The sequence below is a fragment of the Takifugu flavidus genome, chromosome 6, assembly GCF_003711565.1.
Source record: "Takifugu flavidus isolate HTHZ2018 chromosome 6, ASM371156v2, whole genome shotgun sequence".
NCBI lineage: Eukaryota > Metazoa > Chordata > Actinopteri > Tetraodontiformes > Tetraodontidae > Takifugu > Takifugu flavidus.
In genome coordinates this window covers 1,738,932-1,759,403 of record NC_079525.1, presented here as the reverse complement: position 1 = coordinate 1,759,403, position 20,472 = coordinate 1,738,932, and the positions used below count along the sequence as shown (strand labels likewise).

Below are 20,472 nucleotides of genomic sequence, written 5' to 3'. Positions count from 1 at the left end.
ACCCTCATCAACTTACTGTTTCTTTAAATACTAACCCTAACTATCCCTAACCCCTAACTGTAAACATAACCCTAACCCTAATAACCACTATAAACTTCATACAGACACAATCCAACTAGACAGACAGACAGACAGACAGACAGACAGACAGACAGACAGCACTACACCTGAGTTGTCATACAATTAATAGAACACCAGGGGGCGCTGCTGCCAAGGCGACCAGTATTTCATAACTACTTTTTACCCCTGGTAATCTTATTTACTTTTGAAAGCATATAAAGTAAAAACATTTTACCTCCAAACTACTGATGCCATCTGAGCAGGCCAGGAAAAATAACATCACTGGTTTGAACCAACACTCGTAAAGGTTTTATGCTACCTCCTTGGATAAATGGAAACCTTGCTAGACAGGCTCTCCCAAACATTTATTGCCCCTCACCTTGTCAGGGAGTTAACTGTATTATTATTAAGGAGATGCATCCACAGCCACAGAGGTCAATGAACAACATCTCAATTATCTGAGACTAATAAAAGAAATGGAGCAGCTTTTGTAGTATTTCTATGTGTGAATGCCAAACAAACAGGCAAAATGAGCTAATGGAGGGAGAGAAGAATAGACGGAAGTGTGCGGAGCGAGGAGGTGAGGAGGTGCCCAGCTTCTTTCACCTAATGTGGAAATTCCTCAGTTATCAGAGGGAAAGCAGCGGTGCACATTTTGACTGGCCGAGTCCACAAAAGACTCCTCTGATTTATGGAAACCACGATGTCGGCTATGAAAACTGGAGCTGTGAGTTGATGAAAAGTTGGGTAACGATGTGTTTGATTGGCAACCGTGCATGTGTGTGTTGCAACCATGCCTACACAGGGGTGTGTCAGGTGTTAACAGATGCACTCACATCTGCTCTACTGGTTTCCAAACTACCGTTTAGCCTTGCGCAGCCTGTCCATACATACATGTTGTGCCCCAGATTGACTCTCACCTCTTCAAGCCTCCTCTTGAGCTTGATGATCTTTAACCCCTCAATGCTCGTTCTCATTCCTGATGGGATGGAAAGCAATGAAAGGTCAGCCGGACATGAGGCATGTCTCACCTGCGTGGCAGCCCAGGAAAGACGGAGATGGAGTAAATGGACTCGATTCACCGTCAGCAGCCGGTTTTGCAGCGTCAGTGTTGATGATTGTTTTGGCCTCGAGCTTGGAGGCAACACAACGCTGCTGCTGGTCATCTTCAAAGGTTCTTCCTTTGTGCCTCTGATGTAGGTGTGCATGGCGGTAATAGATGTTGGGATTCTGACTCGCGCACTGTTTGCAGTCGTACAGCAAATGGGACATCTACAAGCAAGTCTGTCTTTGAGGAGGGGGCTCTTGTGTGGCGCAGGAAACCCGTCTCTTACCTCCTGAGGTGATGCTACAGTACCGCTCCCATTTAGCCAGCTTGGGCCGTTGTTCTCCTTCGCCCTCTCGGGGCACGTTGGCCTCCTGGTTGGTGCCAACATGGTGGCCAAGGTCATCAGGTGGCTCTGGAACTGTTGCTTTGAAATGGCAGCAACAAGTAGTGAAACCTGAGGATGTTTTTAGGATGTTTGGGGAGTTTCATTCACGAAAAAGGCCTTAAAAAAACCTAATTTAAACCACATAGTCACTGATCTGGTTTGTCACGTGCGCTGCATGCACATGCACAATAAAGCATGACCATGATTTGTCTATGTTTTAAATTCTGTACCATCAGAAACAATCTTTTTTTCACGCGTTCATTAGCAACCACTTCTGAACATCAATGTTGACCTTGAAAAAAGGTGTTTTCCATCCAAACAATGAACTCAGGATCCAAATGAAATCTAAGCTTATCAGGATCGTTATTTGCCCCAAATTACAATTAAATCGTCCATCATTTGTGATTTTCATCCTTTACATGATTACACCTGCACAGTAAAAGTATTTGAATTGTAACTTTACACCACTGCAACTGGTCCAAGTCACACATCTTTAAACTGCAGTGCAAAGCAAATAGGGCCAGTAATAAAGGGATCCATTTTCCCCATCCTGCATCCTACAGAACCCACTCAGAACCTTTATCTCCATTTGCAGTCAGGGCTTTGCTTGTGTGTGAAACATGCCATCTGAGTCTCTTTTTTTTGGGCGGTACTGACATTTTCCAGCTTTATTGGCTCCCTGAGGTGGACCCAATGACTCATTTGTGCCTCCTGTACAGAACTCCAGCAGTGGGGGGGGGAGCGGGTCCGACACTAGAGGGGGCACATCAGCTGAGGGGCACAGGAAGGGTCCGGCTGTCGGATCATACATCTGCTGAATCGAGTCCATCCAGATGCGTTGATGCAGTATCACATCTTTTTTTTCCCTCTTTTTTCATCTTTCTAAATATATTTTGAGTTTGAGGTTGTGCCGAATGTGTAATGTTCAAAATATTCATCAACACAACACTTAACATATTTATGTCGGTATCGGGCTGGTTTAGAGGGAAAGAACACAGTGTCTATTGTTCGAGGTTTTTTTTTTTTTTTTTTTTTTTTTCCTCTTTCAGCTTTGGCAACAGACTGCGGAATTGTGCCAGGGAACACGAATGATTTCACTCCAGTTCAGCTTTTGGTGAGGCATAAATATTGATTTTTGTATAAAACTCTAAAAAGAACATTTAAAACGTGGTAGGATCACAAAGCTGCCATATAATGTGACACTTTAAGGTTCCGAGAATGTAAAGGAAGAAAGCCCTTTTGAGACACTTGGGAACGTGAGTCATTCCTCTTTCCCGAGGACACAAAGTCGGGCGTGTGCAGCTGCAGAGGTCGTCCAGATGCCACCATCACGTATACTGACTCTTGCAGGTTCTGCCAGTCTGCAGCAAACAAACAAGCGGAACATCTGACGCTGCCTTAAGGCCGCGTGAACCTCGGGGTTGCAATCTATAGGAGAGAACGGTGGATATCCTTTCATTGTTTTCACATTAAATACAAACGGTTCTTTGTTCCTTTACAGGTCAAAGATGAAACTCCCAAAAGGATGGATTATTACTGCCGCCTTTAACTGGCATTGTCTTCCTTTTCGGTGCCAAGGTGCCATAATCTGACGCCGTGTATTTGCTGGCGGCTCGGGGCAGATTTATGAGCTCCAGCTATTTTATCAGCACTGTTAAATGAGATCCCTTGAATGGAAATGTTTACTTGAACGGGTTTCACAGGGGCGTTGGGAAAATCTCGTTGTCAAAAGGGTCAAATTGATTCATTAAAGGGCCTTGTCTTCTTTCTAATTTTACATCTTTCGCTCTGACGTGGACCACTCAGGTGCTGGATGGAGTTGTGTTACCCAGGTTGTAAACGCTATAGAAGTTATAAATAAAGCATTGTGTGATAAAATGAATAAATATGTTCATGGTGTGTTTGCTCTGCAACTCTCCCTGGTTAAGTAAATATTTGTTTAATGCGCTGGTCCTGTTGAGCTGGTATAGGAAGCCCTCAGGGCAACGTTTGAATATATTCAACCTTTAAAATCTAGAACCCTTCTGGGAGTTTAGTGTTCTATTCCGAGCTAGTTTTAGTGGGAGTGGTTCCTTGTTCTCTGTCTTTGGAGGAGTCAGTTTTCAATCACTGTTTTTTTGAAGGTGGATTCCAGCAGATGAGTCTCAGTCTACGCTGAACACCACTTAAAAGCTTCCCAAACTTGAACGGACTTGTCTAAGTCCAGACTGAGAGTGGAATTCTGCAACTGTAGCGATGCTTTATAAAGCTGCTCACACTGAGAAAAGCATGGAAGGAGATCAACAGGAGATCTTCCCAAAGTTGACGCATTAAAAGCAGGGAAAACCTATTAAAAAGGGTCGTGGCGACGGGCTGACTGACGCAGGTGGAGAGCAAAGGCTGGAGCCGCAGCTCAAAGTCCAAATGAAGTCGCCGCCGTGGAGCCAGTGCGATGCAGTGTGAGGAAACATCCCCGTTGATGCTACTTTTAGACACACAACCTACTTTAGCATTGTTGCACAATGATCACCGTTTCATTGAAATGATTTCCCCCGATGGCCCCTTTCAGCAGCATAAGAGAAGAATAGAAGGAACTTTAAGACTCCAAAGGGGATTATTGTACCTGGAAATGTCAAAATGTGCTGCAATGACAAAATAGGTCTTGTGCATCCTGTCAGAAACATGTTTCAGGTGCAAATTCCCCAGAGCCTTATCTAAGCGAGCATTTTTAGGGTGTGTCGAACAGACAAGTCCGAGCCACAAGGGCCCCACCACTGCAGCTTAGAGGACTTTAAGGCTTTGCTGCAAACACCGTGGTGCCAGATACAACAGCACACCTTCAGTACATCTTAGATCCACGATGGTACTCATTGCCATCAGTAGAATTCAGTGATTTCTTTTAGAAGTTGGTTTAAATGAAGGAGCTCTTTGTGATCATACACACAGCTAAGTTGCCGGGACTCAAGGAACTAAGGAAGAAGTGTAATTAATGACTCAGAGATACGTAACCAATGTTCATACCATAAAACTGGATTCCAGACATCAGGCTTCATTATCCAAATGCATCATCTGGGTAAAATACACACTATAGCTAGTTTACCAGGCCTGGCATCACTCCTATCACTAGTTACCCTGCTTCCTTCTCTGGTTGTGTTTTGGTGGCTGCACAACACTGTTTTACATTAGGTTTAAATGAGCTTTTGTAATATATATTGATTTCGCAATAGCAATGCGTGCCTAATTTATGCATCCCCGCAGGGGAAAGAAGAAAACCTGCAAAAGTCGTGACCACAACAGAGAAGCAAAGAGAATAGCTGCCTTAAAAAAGAAGACATGAAACTTTAACATGAACCTTAAAAGCAAAGAGTAGTATAAGTAAAATAAAGGCAGTGCATTTTACAAGATGAAGGGTGGATGGAGCAGTAATTTGTATTCGTTAATATACTTAATATAACCACTATTGTGATGGAGGCTTGTCATTAGAAAATGGGAACGATTAACCCGTCAGACCTGTTTTATACAGCTAACAAGGACATTTGGTAGCTTTAGAGAGGACAGGAACATAACCCAGGCCTTTGTGGCAGGAACACAAAGCAGCCTGAAAAGCATGATCACAAAAGACAGGAAATAACAAATGCTAAAGACAAATTAGTGGAATCATCACAGCATTCATAATCAGAGATTTTATAGATTCATAATGGAAAAAAATGGCCAAAACGGCAAAAATGAACGGAGGTTTGAAATGGACTCATCGCTCAAGTCAACACGCGTCATTGTTTGGTAAATAAGGCGGCAGAATGCAGGATGTTTAACAGGAGCTTAAGGAAGAACCATCAAAGCAACCAGGCGTGTAAATGCACAGCACATATCTCCGCTGCCACCACCTTCCTCCTGCTCGATGGATTGTCAATTTTTAACTCTAAGCTGCATCATGGGTTACTAATTATGACTGCTGCCCTGGTTTTGCTCGTCAAAGGACAGGACATGCACCCATCTGTTAATCCTTTTAATAGGCTTGTGTGTCAGTTCCAGCCTGGACAAGGATCATCAGCCTCTGGTTCACCAGACTATTTCCGTTTGGCGGCTCCACTTGGTTGGTTAACCTCATGTCAACTCCAACCTCCACACTGGCGTCTTTCCTTTGGGCTCCTAAGTAGTCCAACAGTGATGTAACTGCTTTTGTTTTATTATTTCGACAGCTGTTTGACCACCTGAGAGAGAACGAGTACTTTTTATAAGGGTTAGGATGGGGGATTGGGAGAGGGCTAACCCGCCCTAGCCGTCATGATTTAGCAAGACATCGTAAAGCCATTTCAAATGTGTGCTTTTATGATGTGATATCTGATCAATGCGTCATTATTTGAATAGTTGGTTTCATGTTAGAAAATGAGACCGTGGGCTGATTCTGAACATGCGCTCCACAATGATTTCGGGGGAAATTTGAGCTTGTTTAATTGAATCAAGGCTTCTTGTGCGACTGGAAAATGTCCAAACATGGCTTTCATTCATTATTGTATGTTTTAATAGTTTATAATATAGTCAAAATTCAAAATAACCCTTCATTTTCCATCCCACTACCTTTCTTCAGGCAACAGTCTGTTTAATTATATGTTGAAAGACAACATATAATTGCCTGTTGATACAGCAGCTCCGTATCAGACAAGCCGGTACAAGACGCCGCACGCACGTCTGTTTGCCTTCTTGGCTCAGATGTGCATTTCTGCATTTATACACACTGGCAAACTCCACTATCTATGAGTTTAACTTATGAGGATACTGCACAACAATCACGTCTGTATTTTATTGTTTTATGGCACCATCGTATGAAACGGCCCCGAGTTGAGCAAATGCATCATGGATTTTCGGACTGCAACTAATGTTCCACATATGCTGTCATCAATCAACACTTTGTTGTTTGGCATTATGTAATCCTTGTATATAGTCAGCTCAGAGACGTACTGCATGATTCACTTCTGCCGAGGGCCTCGCCCTCCTCCCCCCTGCTGGCACCAGATATCAGCGTGGGAGAGCAGATGCACATTTACACAGTTGAAACAAGTTAATAATGATACGCTTATTTCACCTTTTAGGAGCAGCCCCTGCGCTAATCAATCATATACAGACGCGTGTACAGATGCAAAGCGACGCCGCGATACGTGTTCGGTTAAACAAAGCAGCAAACAAGTTACAGCTGATTCCACAAACAGCAGAAAGAACTAAGATCTGGGTATTAAACATAATTAAGCCTGGCTGCTTCCAAACCAGCGGCTGCTCTGCAGAAGAAACCTCCCTCCTCTTCTCCCCACCTCTCTACTGCACACCAGACCCGCCCCAGGTCCAGGACTATAACAAGAGCTTGCCTCCCTCGATCCACCTCTGCAGTCCTGCTCCAGTCCACAGCTGCACACTAGTACCTTCTACCTGACTCATCCTCTATAAGCTGAAGATTCACCATGATCAAAAGAAACTACGGCTTTAGCTACAGGAGCAGTCCTTCTGCCCCGAAGGCGTACAGTGTGTCAGAATTTGGCTTCAGACAGCCCTCCCGCATCTCCTCTGCCAACGTTCGCACCGTGTCCTCTGGGTATGGAGGTGGTGCTGGGGCTGGTAGTGGTTGCTTTGACTTGTCCAGCGCCCTGGACCTTGGCCAGCGCTCTGGTGGCGTGCAGGCGAACGAGAAGGCCACCATGCAGAACCTGAATGACCGACTGTCCAACTACCTGGACAAGGTTCGCTCTCTGGAGGCGGCCAACGCCAAGCTGGAGATCCAGATCAGGGAGTACTACGAGAATAAGGGTCCCGCTGCGGAGAAGGACTACAGCAACTACTGGGCCATCATCAATGACCTGAAGGACAAGGTAGAGCGTGCAAGCACGAGACAAGTTTGGGCATCTAGTCTGAATGAGTGGTGTTTACCAAGTGTATTCAGCTTCTTTTCTTCTAAACTATTTTGTCAGTGACTCAAAGTTTGCTAGACATTGTTTTCATTTTCATATCTTTGCAGTTTAATCTCATATCTTCTTCCTCTGACATGTCTGCTCTTTAAAGATCGGCGCTGCCACCTGTGAAAATGCAAACATCCTGCTCCAGATTGACAACTCCAAACTGGCCGCTGACGACTTCAAGACCAAGTAAGTCGGAGTCTTCGGGTCCCACCCTTCTGTTTTCCCTGAAACAACCCTGACAGTCCAAAGATGAGGGATGTCTCATGTGAGTTTTTTCTGATCTCTAACCAGGTTTGACCATGAGCTGATGATGCGCCAGTCGGTAGAGGCGGACATCGCCAACCTGCGCCGCCTGTTGGACCAGACCACCCTCTCAAAGAGTGACTTGGAGATGCAGATCGAAGGGCTGCAGGATGAGCTGGCCTACCTCAAGAAGAACCATGCAGAGGTGATTTAATCAGTGTTTGTTGTGGCAAGAAAAGCTTGTCTTTACATAAATTTGACTCCTCGCGCGCTCACTGTGGTCGTTTAGGAGCTGGCAGCGCTGCGCTCTCAGCTTACTGGCACCATCAACGTGGAGGTGGACGCCAAACCCCAGCAAGACCTCAACAGAGTCCTGGACGAGATCCGCCTGCAATACGAAACCATCTGCGACAAACACCGCCGTGAGCAGGAGGCCTGGTTTACTGAGAAGGTAGAAGAATTTCCCATAGCTAAAACCATCACTCTCCACACTTCGATGGCTCAAATTACTGAGAAACTATGACAATCAAGGTGGACACCTTCACACCTGCGATCTTTGCATTTCTTCTCAGTCGGCAAACCTGAACAAAGAGGTGGTCGAAAGCACAGAAATCATCCAGACGACCAAGACAGAGATCTCGGACCTGCGGCGCACACTCCAGGGCCTGGAGATCGAACTGCAGTCTCAGCTCAGCATGGTGAGAAACAGAAATCCTCAACAAACCTAAAAGAAAACACGAGAGAACCTAAACAAAGGTGGTCCAAATGTTGCGCCGGGTGACCTGAGAGGGAGGCTCTTTTTTCGTTCATGCTTGTGCATCTGTTAGTTCCACAAACTGCATTTTTTTTGTCCCTCCCATTCCATCTCTCACAGAAAGGGGCGCTGGAGAACACGCTAGGTGAAACGGAGGCACGCTACAGCGCCATGCTCTCCGGCTACCAGAACACCATCAACATGCTGGAGGGAGAACTGGCCAACGTGCGCGCCAGCATCGAGCAGCAGGGTCAGGACTACAAGATGCTGCTGGACATCAAGAGCAGGCTGGAGCAGGAGATCGCCATCTACAGGGGCCTTTTGGAGACAGAGGAGTCCAGGTACCTGATACCTGTATTTGACATAAAATCCTCCTAACAGATAAAAGGATGCAGATGTTCACATCCTTTCTTTCTCCTCCCTTGTTTTAGGACCATCAACACAGGTAGGAACCTTAATCAGGTGTGATACAACAGTTAAGAATCAAGAATAAACGCTAATGTCGGAATTTCTGCCCTCTCTTAAAAGGTGGTTCTCTGTAATTAAGCAGAAACCTGGCAGGACAAGCACACACGTGCAAGCCCACGTACGTGCATGCAGAGTTCAATAAAAATCTTCAAAATAAAAACGTCTACAGCATCCCTGTTTCATTACATCATACATTATTTTATGCCTTCTTGAGTTCAAGGAAAGTATTTAAACGAAGTTGTGTGATGTTCACTGACTGGTGTGTGTCACAGGCCAAACATCTGGCTTCCAAACCAGCTTCAAATTGAATTCTTCTCAATGAAGAAAGGCTCTTTTGTTCTCATAAGGACAGACAAAAATGCTGCTCTGCCCGTGGGTTCTCTGCCACGATGCCACACGTCATCATTGAAACATTTTCAACTGGCTCTTTGTTGTTTGTTTAGCTGCTGCATCTACAAGGTGCAACTGAACCCAGAGCACCTTGGCTGTTTATTCCTGTTAAAACGGAAAGGCGGCTAGACAACAACTGGATTAATGCACAAGAGCTCTTTGGATATTAAATATGCATCTATTTACAATGTCTCTGGTGAAAATAACCATTAAAGAGCCACATATCAGTTACAGATATTAACATTTAAAGTTTATAAAAACATGGATCATGAAGACATTTGCATCATTTTCATTAGTGAATACATTGAAACTATTTGCGTATTATTCAAAGTGTTTCAGATCCCGGGACACGCACGCTCCTGCGGTTCACAGGAAACACAGATGTCGACTCAACCCATCGGCACAGTTGCTTCGTGATAAATGATTGTGCTCAATAAATAAAGCCGATGCAATGACACGCCAATATTTTTAGAGTATAGTGCAAAAAATGCGGGTGGACCAATCAAAAGCAGGATCTCACAGCCACCCATCGGCTCTCCGCCCCTCCCTCATCTTCGGACGACAAGGGGAAGCAGAGGGATTTAAGGGGATGGAAACATCAAACAAGAACCGGATGGACCGCTTTGGGTAGAAACCCAAACCAGCACGGGTTCTATACATGCCTATATTTACCGGGCTGCCCGTGCAAACATCCGTTTGTGGGAGGGCTGGCGTGCTTGGACCGTCTCACGAAACGTAAAAACTGGGAGCTCCAAAAAAAAAAAAAGAACAAACAAAAAACTGTGTAACGGAATATTACCTGATTATTGAGACGGACAGAATCTTTGGCTTTAAAATACTGCAGCACTGACAGTTTGTAGTATCAATAGAGCCGAAGTCTCCGACCCCACCCACGCCTATTGTGCGTCCTCATGTGCACATAATTCCTCTATTATGTACATCTGAGTCGAAGAATAAATATTTGAACTGCTCTGCTGAGTTCACATATTGGATTTTGGAAGTCATTTCACACAAAATGTCAATATTATTGGTGATAAATGCAATTTACAGCACTGAGACAACGGAGATGATTCTGGGACAAACTGCAACTATTCAGTCAGAAGATACCTAGTTACAACACGCACATGCATATGAATCATTGTCTACTAAAGGTCTTACTAAAGCAGAACGTGTCTAATATCTGACCTACTGTGGGGGTTCAGCTCATCAGAAATGCTGTTACAGGGTTAATAACTCTGGGGTGTGGTTTGATCACTCACTTGTGCTCACCTCAGACTCCGTGCAGGAGCCCCACAGAGGAAGCTGTTTTGCATGGCCTCCCGCTAGATGGCGCAGTTGCGCTGTAATTCTCACGCAGCCGCGCCCTTCACGTTGCGTGAGAATCTCCGACATACAGTATGTTAGGTCAAATAAAATAGGTTATTATTCACGGAAACGTATCATTTTGAAAACCAACAACCATAAATGCTGAACACTTGTAGCATGATTCGAATATATGGAAAGTAGTGTCAGTTAATGTAGTATTATTAGACTACTGTGCATAGTTTTTACCATTTATAGGAGAACCTCTTTGTTGTGCAATCCCGTATGAGATATTGTATTGTGACAGCTATGACAGCTGTGAACGTCCCCGTTTCATTCATATTTCAGTTTTATGTTATGGTTTGCACATCAAGTAGGCAAATATTTGAATGAAACTGTCAAAAGCTACTGTAAGTCTGTTGACACAGCAGACTTTTATATACTCAGTGGCTAGATGGATTTGACATACATCTTAGACACACTGCTGATATTGTGTGCAGCTATTACGTGTTTGTCTTTAGGATTTAAACACATGTGCCGCTCCTCGCACAGCACTCTGGACGTTCAGTAAAAGCCCAGGATGATATAACGCCTGTGGAGAGATGTGGTGGAGCGAGAGGATCCTCCCAGGCCTCTGCTGTTCCACCAAGGCTCCAATCAGCACTGCACAGTGAGTAGGAAAGACCTGATTACCTGGGTGGACACCAAATGTAACAATAAGTCATATAATCCAGGGAATTTATTCACAGCATTATCAAACCCTAGAGGGCCCAGCCCTGCCATATCATCTCTAGGACGGAGGTCAGTCCTGTATAATTGCTTTGATTTTCCTTTTTTTTTTACCCCAGTGGAACAGGTCTTAGGTCTTAAAAATACCCCATGTGGGAAAAGAGCTTAATTCATGTTTTTCTCTTCGTACAATAAAATCTAGTATTTGTTGTCAATTTCTTTGATCTCCATGCATTTACATTTCAATGTAAAAACAGAGACATATCAACACATGCACATAACCTGCTGATGGTGAGGATGGGAAAATCATGAGGTGCAGGAGGTTGCCAACGTCTGATGATTTGAACGTGAGGAGCGACACCTGAACACTCGGCCTGTTGCTATGCAGCAGACAAACAGTGGAATATTCAGATGCTATTTTGAGTTTTTGGTCACTTTGCGGCGGTACGCCACAGGAGAGGTGGAATACCGTTCCTCACGTAGGCATTTCATTAAAATAGCCGAAAGAAGAACCCCCCCACAGAGGACACACTCATGACTCAAGTGTATTCTGTAGAAGGGATGTTGTTACACTTCCTATAAAAGCCCCTAAACCTGCACACAAACGGCAAGAGCAAATTATGAATTACAACAATAAGTGAAAGAAATACTGAGATAAGAGGGCTGTGTTCTACTTTGTGACCTCTTATTTGTCCTCCTGTGGGCTACACAAACCATACTTCAGCTCAGGGGTGTGAGAGAGTGACTGGAAAGTTGTGAGGACATAAACTAGTTGTAGTAAAGTGCATGAAACACCCCTCACAGACTTTATTATACCAGACTCATCAGATAATCAGTGCAGCTCCAGTCATCAAACCACTAATCTTAACTAATCTGTCACCATGGTAATGGAAATTTGCGTAACTTATATATTTATATTAGATTTGACTGAATGAACACATGAAGAAGGGAGTTTGCATCGACCATTAGTCAGAGCACAGTGGCCCCGCCCGGCCTGCACCAAACCGCCCTCAGGGAATGTCGGTGCATCCGTCGGCCTCTGACTTCCACAACTGCCGAGCAGATCAATGGAAAAACTGCAGACTGGATGATAACATTGAGGATTTGGGGGGGTGGGAGCCGTTTGTAGGGGCCTGGGGTGAGAAGTGGGGGGTTCTCGGTTTCAGCCCTGGTGGTGATAAACGAGGGAGTTCTGACACCTCCCGCTGCTGCCAAGGCACCCTTGAGCAAGGTACTGGACCTCCAAATGCACATATAGGGTCCAGCGATGAGCTGCTTATCTTCTAGAGTTTCCGTTTCAACACAGTAGATTCTGAATCCTTTTAAGGGTTCGACATTCACAAATTGTGACTTTTACAGTATGTAAATATTAAGATTGAACCGTGCAAGACTTCTCCTTCTCTGCAGCAGCGAGACAGACTGACCACCTGGCCCATTTCTCTCTTTCAGCACCTTTGGTGTGAGTGTTGAAAGTCCAGGAATGCAGCACTTCCATGCATCGGTGCTTGGTCAGCACTCCTTCAGTGGGAGTTACTGTAGAGATCATCCTGGTGTTTCTTATCTTCTGCTCAGGGTAGTTTACTAGTCAGTCTGACTCCGGCCTAAGGCCACTCCTAAGCCCACTAGTGGTCTTCTCAAGGGTGCCTTCATCCCTGCTGCTCGTGCACCTTCTCCACCCACGCTTGCGGTCTCCTTCAACCAGAGCGAGAGACTTTTTAATTGCTGGATGATGAGTGAAGCTGAGAGTTGTTTTGTGTGGAATGAATACCGGTATTCTATTTGTTTTTAGTTTTGAATTAAATTGCGCAGCAGTTGTTATATTTTCTTTGTTTCTTAAACATGCACCTATGTAACATTTAACCTGCTTATAGTGAAAAATGGCCAATTCTAAGACTATAGCATGGGTCTGCCTCAGAGTCAAACAATTAACTTGGGGTTTTGGCTGAAATGGTCCTGAGAAACCTGCATTTGCTTAAAATAATCTGTTGTAGATCTCCGCCAGGTGCATTTTGTAAAGCATAAAAGGAGTAGGCCTCCATTAGAAGCTCTCTGAGAGCTGCACCCACCTCGCCTCCCCTGGCTTGGCCAGATGTTATGCTCCGAGAACATTGATACTGGCCAAAGTCCAACACAGAAATATGGACACACACACACCCACACACACCCTCACACACAGGATTCCAGGCGATGGGGGATGTGTGATATGGAGAACAATGGTGTGTGTCAGACTCCCTTTGAGTTTGAAAATAGAAAAACAAGTTTCAAGTTAGTTTTTGTGTCAATATGCTCGATAGATGTCATAGTGAATGCAAAAAAAAAAAAACGCTGTTATGAAAAGTCCAGTTGTTTAGGCAGTCAAAATCAATCATGGAATGACCTTCAGGGATTATGGTCCCAGTTTATTGAGTTTGCAGTGTTTCTTCTGGCTTAACACCATTTTAATGTAATGTTTATCAAAGGTATTTTTTAACAAAAGAGCGCAGATGAAAGCTACTGTTTGCGAAGAGATTTTTGTGAATGTTGACCTGGTGGAAGACTGTCAATAACTCCACACCTTTGCTGTTTGCATTTGGATACCAAATGACTATAGATACGATATGATGCATCGAAGTGTTAAAAAAAGGTCAAGCACAAATCGTGCATGGGAATGACACCAAATGAAAGTATGCTGGTGTTTCTATGGTTCCCAAGCCCCATTTTTAACATTGGTTATTCCTCCCCTCTCGGCTCCAATCAGTACAACGAAATGTTTAACCTCAGCCCACCAAAAGCCCCTCACCCTCTCAATAAACACATTCCATAGCAGTTTCCTCACAGGATGAGAAAGAAAGGAAGGGACCCTGGGTCAGTGGCTGTTCTGTAAAAGAAAACTCCCTCCCTTTTCTCCCCACCTCTCTGCTCTGAAACAGACCCGCCCCAGGTCCAGGACTATAACAGCAGCTCGCCTCCCTCCACCAACCTCTGCAGTCCTGCTTGAGTCGACAGCTGTACAGTGGTCATCTCTCCTCTCTTCTACTGATAGACCAGAAATCCATCCAAGATGTTCTACAACAAGAGTGTCATCGGCGGGCCCACCATGGTCAGACAGAGCCACAGCTACAGAACCAGTAGCGCTCCCCACAAGGCTCACAGTGTGTCAGGAGCCAGCTTCAGATCTGGTCCCCGCATCTCCTCTACCAGCATGCGCACTGTGTCCTCTAGCTATGGAGGTGGCATGGGGGTCGGTGGTGGATTCGACCTGGCCGGCGCTCTGGACCATAGCACCGTCCACCTGAACGAGAAGGCCACCATGCAGAACCTGAATGACCGACTGTCCAACTACCTGGACAAGGTTCGCTCTCTGGAGGCGGCCAACGCCAAGCTGGAGATCCAGATCAGGGAGTACTACGAGAATAAGGGTCCCGCTGCCGACAGAGACTACAGCCACTACTGGGCCATCATCAATGACCTGAAGGACAAGGTAGAGCGTGCAAACTGCAACACCAGATAGTCGCCTGTCTGCTCTTCTGTTAATGATTAGCAAGTGTGGGTTTAACCGTGTGGCCTTGGGAGTTCAACGCATTGCTAACTGCCTTGATAGCGTATATTATTGTTGAATTGAAACAGTGGTGCAGAATCAAGCCCAGACCAGGACTTGATATGTTCATATAAAATTAACGCATTGAAACTTTGTTCTCTGAAGATCGCTGCTGCCACCTGTGGCAATGCAAACCTCCTGCTCCAGATTGACAACTCCAAACTGGCCGCTGACGACTTCAAGATCAAGTAAGCTGGAGTCTTTGTGTCCCTATGGCCCAATTTTAGGTCCTCAAAAACAACCCTGACAGTCCAAAGATGAGGGATGTCTCATGTGAGCTTTTTCTGATCTCTAACCAGGTTTGACCACGAGCTGATGATGCGCCAGTCGGTGGAGGCGGACATCGCCAACCTGCGCCGCCTGTTGGACCAGACCACCCTCACAAAGAGTGACTTGGAGATGCAGATCGAAGGGCTGCAGGATGAGCTGGCCTACCTCAAGAAGAACCATGCAGAGGTGATTTAATCAGTGTTTGGTGTGGCAAGGAGCTTGTTTCCTCACGTAAAGCTGACTCGTCTCTCTCACTCATGGTCGTTTAGGAGCTGATAGCCCTGCGCTCTCAGCTTACTGGCACTATCAACGTGGAGGTGGACGCCAAACCCCAGCAAGACCTCAACAGAATCCTGGATGAGATCCGCTCCCAATACGAAACCATCTGCGACAAACACCGCCGTGAGCAGGAGGCCTGGTTTAATGAGCAGGTACACAAGCCCACATTAAATTACTGGAATTATATCTAGAGACTTTAATTAAACCTACATGAGCTCTTCTTTATAAATCTGACTTTCTATCCCACTGTAGTCGACAGTCTTGAGCAAAGAGGTGGCCATAAGCACAGAAACCCTCCAGACGTCCAAGACAGAGATCACTGACCTGCGGCGCACACTCCAGGGCCTGGAGATTGAACTCCAGTCTCAGCTCAGCATGGTGAGAAACAAAAAACATCTGTCCACATCGCAGCATACTGCCTTATATGAACAAAATAGCTGTCTTGTCGGGGGGGAATGGAAAATTGGCAATAAGCAACGAGAAGAAGGGAGGATAAGAAAAGAGGATTTATTGAAAGAATGGTGGGAGGTAGAGAAAGATAAGCCTGGTGGGAGATGAGGTGAAGGGAGGGTTGGGCCCCTGCTGAACACTACCCACAGATATCTGGTCAAAGTCTACAGGACATAAAAGAGCTTAAAAGAAAGCCGAAAGGAATGTTGAACCGGCTGACCGAAACGGAGCCCTGCCACAGATTATCTCTGCCCAGCTGCAGCAAATCATTAAACTCCTTCATGAAGGGCGGACGGCACCGTCGCGGGCAGCCAACAAACACATGCCCTTAAAACTCAGGCTTCAGAAAAGAATGTCAAATTCTCTTTTTGAGAATTTCTGCACACGTGCTAATAGATTTGCCTCCGTTTGTGTCCGATTCTGTCCTCCCATTCCATCTCTCACAGAAAGGGGCGCTGGAGAACACGTTAGCTGAAACGGAGGCACGCTACAGCGCCATGCTCACCACCTTCCAGAGCACCATCAACATGCTGGAGACAGAAATCGGCAACGTGCGCGCCAGCATCGAGCAGCAGGGTCAGGACTACAAGATGCTGCTGGACATCAAGAGCAGGCTGGAGCAGGAGATCGCCACCTACAGGGGCCTTTTGGAGACAGAGGAGTCCAGGTACATAGAATGATTCATCTATTACGTTAATAAGAATATAATTAAGTCAATATTACAATTGAAATACTGCATAGCACCTTGTTCATGGCTTCTTTTCCTTTTTCCCCCCTTCCCTCATCTTAGAACCATCAGCACAGGTAAGAAAGATCCGATTTAATGACATCTTACGCAACAACAGTCAAGCATAGTTACAGTTTTGAGCCCTGCCAACTTCTTTTTCCATTATTTTCAACAGGGGGAATGAAGGCCACAATCACCACCACCACTGTGCGCACTTCCAGCTGAGAGGTGTAACTGGCAGGACCAACTGTTCTCACACACCACATCCGCACACATAGTTTGAAATTAAAGCTGTTACACGAGACGACTGAAACTGTACTGAAAAGACAAGCTGAGAATAATGGGGAGCCCGGCTGTTGTGAGGAGACGCTGCGTGGTTCGCAAAAACTGAAACGGGAGGTTGAAAGGAAAATGCCGAAAGTGCTGCGTTTGTCCGTGCGTGTAGTTGCAGTGTGTGTCGTGAGAAAAATAAAACCCGCTGGTGCATACATGACCCAAGGTTCTGTCTCTTTATTATTCTGTCAGGAATAAAGGAAGTAGAAAAACTTCAGTCTGTTTATACAGTTGCCATGGAAACTGTTCTGCAGCGGGGTGCAGAGTTGAGGAAATTTCTTACGTAATGCGGATGCCAGGAACTGGGAAACAATGATTAACAGGAGCGGTTAGGGAAGAGAACAACCTGCAGAACCGCTTCAGAACCTTTAACAAGGCAGGAAAGTTCAAGTTGTTTAACCATGTCGAGTGAAAGAAAGTGTGTTTGTGTGTGTGTGTGTGTGGGGGTGGGGGGGGAATAACTCCATGAGGCCTCTCAAACAAGACACACCCAACGGTTGACTAATCCGCCCGCAGACTTTCACCAGAGTGTAACAGTGAGCAACTCCTGTCACCTAGCAACCACGACATACATGAGCCAGGACAGAAACTGCTAGTGTGAGAGCACACAGTCGTGTAGACAAAGAGAGATTGTGATCCGAGCTGCACCTTGACATACTTTGTGAACGGTGATTAACACACGTGGGTGCAGCGCCGCAGCTGCCGGTATCTTTCTGTGGAACTGTGCTGAGGCCTTGAGCGTGTGTGTGCGTCAGAGTGTGGGAGAGAGGGGGATATCTGAGCTCTCACCCTCCCCCCGGTACAGCGGTTCCAGCCGCAGGGATTTCAGGGAAATCCTATCAAGATGACCATATTTTGAAATAATAACGTAATGTTGGTTTTGGAGAGGGAAAGGAGATTACGGAGATCAAAATGTGTGCTCCAACAGGTCCCAGGGAACTTTACCCGCCTGTGTTTGGAGCCGGTTTCATTTCACCAGAGCGTGTCAAAGTTTTCTTATTACAGATGTGATTCGTCCGAGCCCATCGCTTTCATTTAAATCAACTTTAACATTTTAACTTCAACATTTTGCCAAACCATAACGTATAATATTCAGCAGGAGATACGAGTTGATCTGAGTTGATCTCAGTATCTACAGTAGGTACAATAGGCAGACACTGAAGTAGCATGAAAATCTCTCAACATACATTCAAAAGTAAATCTTTTTTGTTTGATAAATCAAGCACTCCTTTGTCAGATGCTGCATTTTGGAACCTTCACATGTGTATTATGCATTTGTTTTCATCCCTGTCAGGGTCACGGGGTCAACAAGGTCACCTTCCATGTTTTGTCTGCACCAGGTCTTGAACCAAGAACCTTCCACTCCTCCGCCCAATCGGCTGTTTATAATCCAGCCCAGGTCCCGTTCTAATCATGACATCTTTACCCCTGCTGAATAGAGGGACGGGTTCTATTAAAATAGGAAAACCCCTGTTGAATTGATGGCTTTGACAAAAGCCACAGTTCAGTAATTGGGTGTCAATAACAGCAAAGTGCTTGTTTCCCTTTATTGTCAACATAAGTGGAAGTGGGAGTGGCGGGAGGATTTATTTCAACCTATCAAGCTCATAAAGCAATAAACTGTGGAGCAAGTTCAGGCTTTAGTAGATCAGGGCAGACAGAGGGCAACAAGGGAGCCGACACTGGCACTGATGTTGCGTGAAAGGGAGGATTGTCTGTACATGCAGTCGTACAAAAGATTATTATCAGCGGTGGCTGCCTGCCGCTCAAGCCTAGCCTGAGGGCAGCAAAGAGTCAGATCAGACAGGAGAGGAGCGTCGCTCATTTGTCACGACAAAATACTTGACACATAAGTTGTTGGCTGGTTCAGTCACCAAGAGAGGTTCACGGTCAAGTCACGAAGGACGAGATGGAAGACGGGGAGTCACAGCCTCCCGCCTATCGCCCTGGTAACAGCGATAATGCCAGAAAAACAGCCTTTGATTGCAGCAGATCAAGGTCCAGAAACAACAGTGCTTCTTTTGTGGGACATCTGTTTTATGTGTCTACGCTTTAAAGTGATAGAGACCCGAATGTGAAGACCCACAACCCCTTTTGTGGGTTTTTTCTCCCAAATAAAGTTACTTCAATTCCGCTGCAAAAAGTTCCCGAATGGGGGTCAGTGAAACGCTTGGTTGACTTGAACCAGTTGCTACAGTAACGCTGGGGGCTGACGCCCATATTGGCAGGAATGTTGATGTATAAGGGTCAGAAAATCCATTCAGGGGCAGCAAAGAGGAGAAACATTCTTCACTGGCCTGTCGGACTCTATTCTGGAGGAGTGTTAGGTTTGACACATGCCGGGAGGAATGCCGATCCTCTCTGCTAAAGGTCTCGAGACACCGCTGCATCCGATCTTGCTCAAGCTGCGCCTGAGCTACGGTGATTAACGAAAACATAAGAAAACTGCATGGTCAGGGACATGGCCTAGGATCTCAGAGGCCTGCGGACCGTGTCCCAGAATGCATTGGGTAACAAATCCTGGCAGCAAGGGCAAGAATGAGAAGTGAAATGAGTACTAATGAAAGGGGCTCAGAGGCAGTGAGGCACATTTTCCCTACAAAAATGCTGCTTACGATAAGCATTCAGACTGACTCCGACTTTCCACATTCGGTCTTTTTTGGCCAAGTGAACCAAGCGGCTGACAAAAAAACTTTAACATTAGTGTGTATCAGCAGTGAAACCAGCAGGGGAGGAATAAATGTGCTTAAATGGAGAAAAACTACAACTGCAAAGGGCAATTTGAGCAAATTAGACTGCAGCATAAAGAGCCGGGGAGGTTTAACGGTGATTTCCACCACAGGCTGAGACCCTTTCTGTTAGAAACCTTGATCAGTAGCGCCACCAAGTGTTGCTTTCAGCGGCCTTTGGATTTATTTCAAGTATTTCAAAATACTGGAGTTGGTTTACTTTATAAAAGTAAAGCTGAACACTCCGTTTGCCTGTTAAAACTAATTTTGAAATGCATATGTTATATTCAGACACGAGTTCATTTGGCATATGTAGAGTGGATTCTGAAATTGCATCAGTTTTATTGTTAAACTCATGTAAATCACAGTTAAAATTACATCATTTTCATACCACAGTTTTATAATCACAGAGAAATTATTGTTTATGCCAGAATTTGGAAACTTTTATGAAACATAACTTCATTTTCTGAACACAGGCCTGCAAAACCTTTTATTCGTGAACAGCGCCATCTACTGGTAAATTATAGTAATACATCCACGTGTATAGGTCTAAAGTTAGGGAAACAATTTGATGCATTTAAAGTTAAAAATGGTTATTATCCAATAAAATGATATATTGCATTTTCCTGCATGTTCAGGTGCCAGGCTTACTTATTTTACCCAAATACTCTGTGGACCCATGTTACTGATTTTATACTTTGTACTTTTATCTTTAATACTTTGCACCTTTATTACAGGATAATGATTATAGGATAGGATAGTACTACTTTTATTATCACAGTCTGCACTTGCATGCCTTTTATT

General features: G+C 45.1%; 2 protein-coding genes across 2 annotated transcripts; both read left to right on the top strand.

Moving 5' to 3' along the window:
* Positions 1-6,835: 6,835 nt before the first annotated feature.
* LOC130528096 (keratin, type I cytoskeletal 13-like) lies at positions 6,836-9,053 on the top strand. The gene is made up of 8 exons (XM_057037077.1): positions 6,836-7,330; positions 7,521-7,603; positions 7,709-7,865; positions 7,950-8,111; positions 8,233-8,358; positions 8,535-8,755; positions 8,846-8,859; positions 8,943-9,053. The coding sequence occupies exons 1-8, from the start codon at positions 6,926-6,928 to the stop codon at positions 8,954-8,956; spliced, it is 1,182 nt and encodes a 393-aa protein (XP_056893057.1). The 5' UTR covers positions 6,836-6,925; the 3' UTR covers positions 8,957-9,053.
* A 5,201-nt stretch (positions 9,054-14,254) lies between these two features.
* LOC130528095 (keratin, type I cytoskeletal 19-like) lies at positions 14,255-17,099 on the top strand. The gene is made up of 8 exons (XM_057037076.1): positions 14,255-14,763; positions 14,986-15,068; positions 15,180-15,336; positions 15,420-15,581; positions 15,682-15,807; positions 16,326-16,546; positions 16,670-16,683; positions 16,782-17,099. Exons 1-8 carry the CDS (start codon positions 14,344-14,346, stop codon positions 16,829-16,831), a joined length of 1,233 nt encoding a protein of 410 aa, XP_056893056.1. The 5' UTR covers positions 14,255-14,343; the 3' UTR covers positions 16,832-17,099.
* The last annotated feature ends 3,373 nt before the right edge of the window (positions 17,100-20,472 follow it).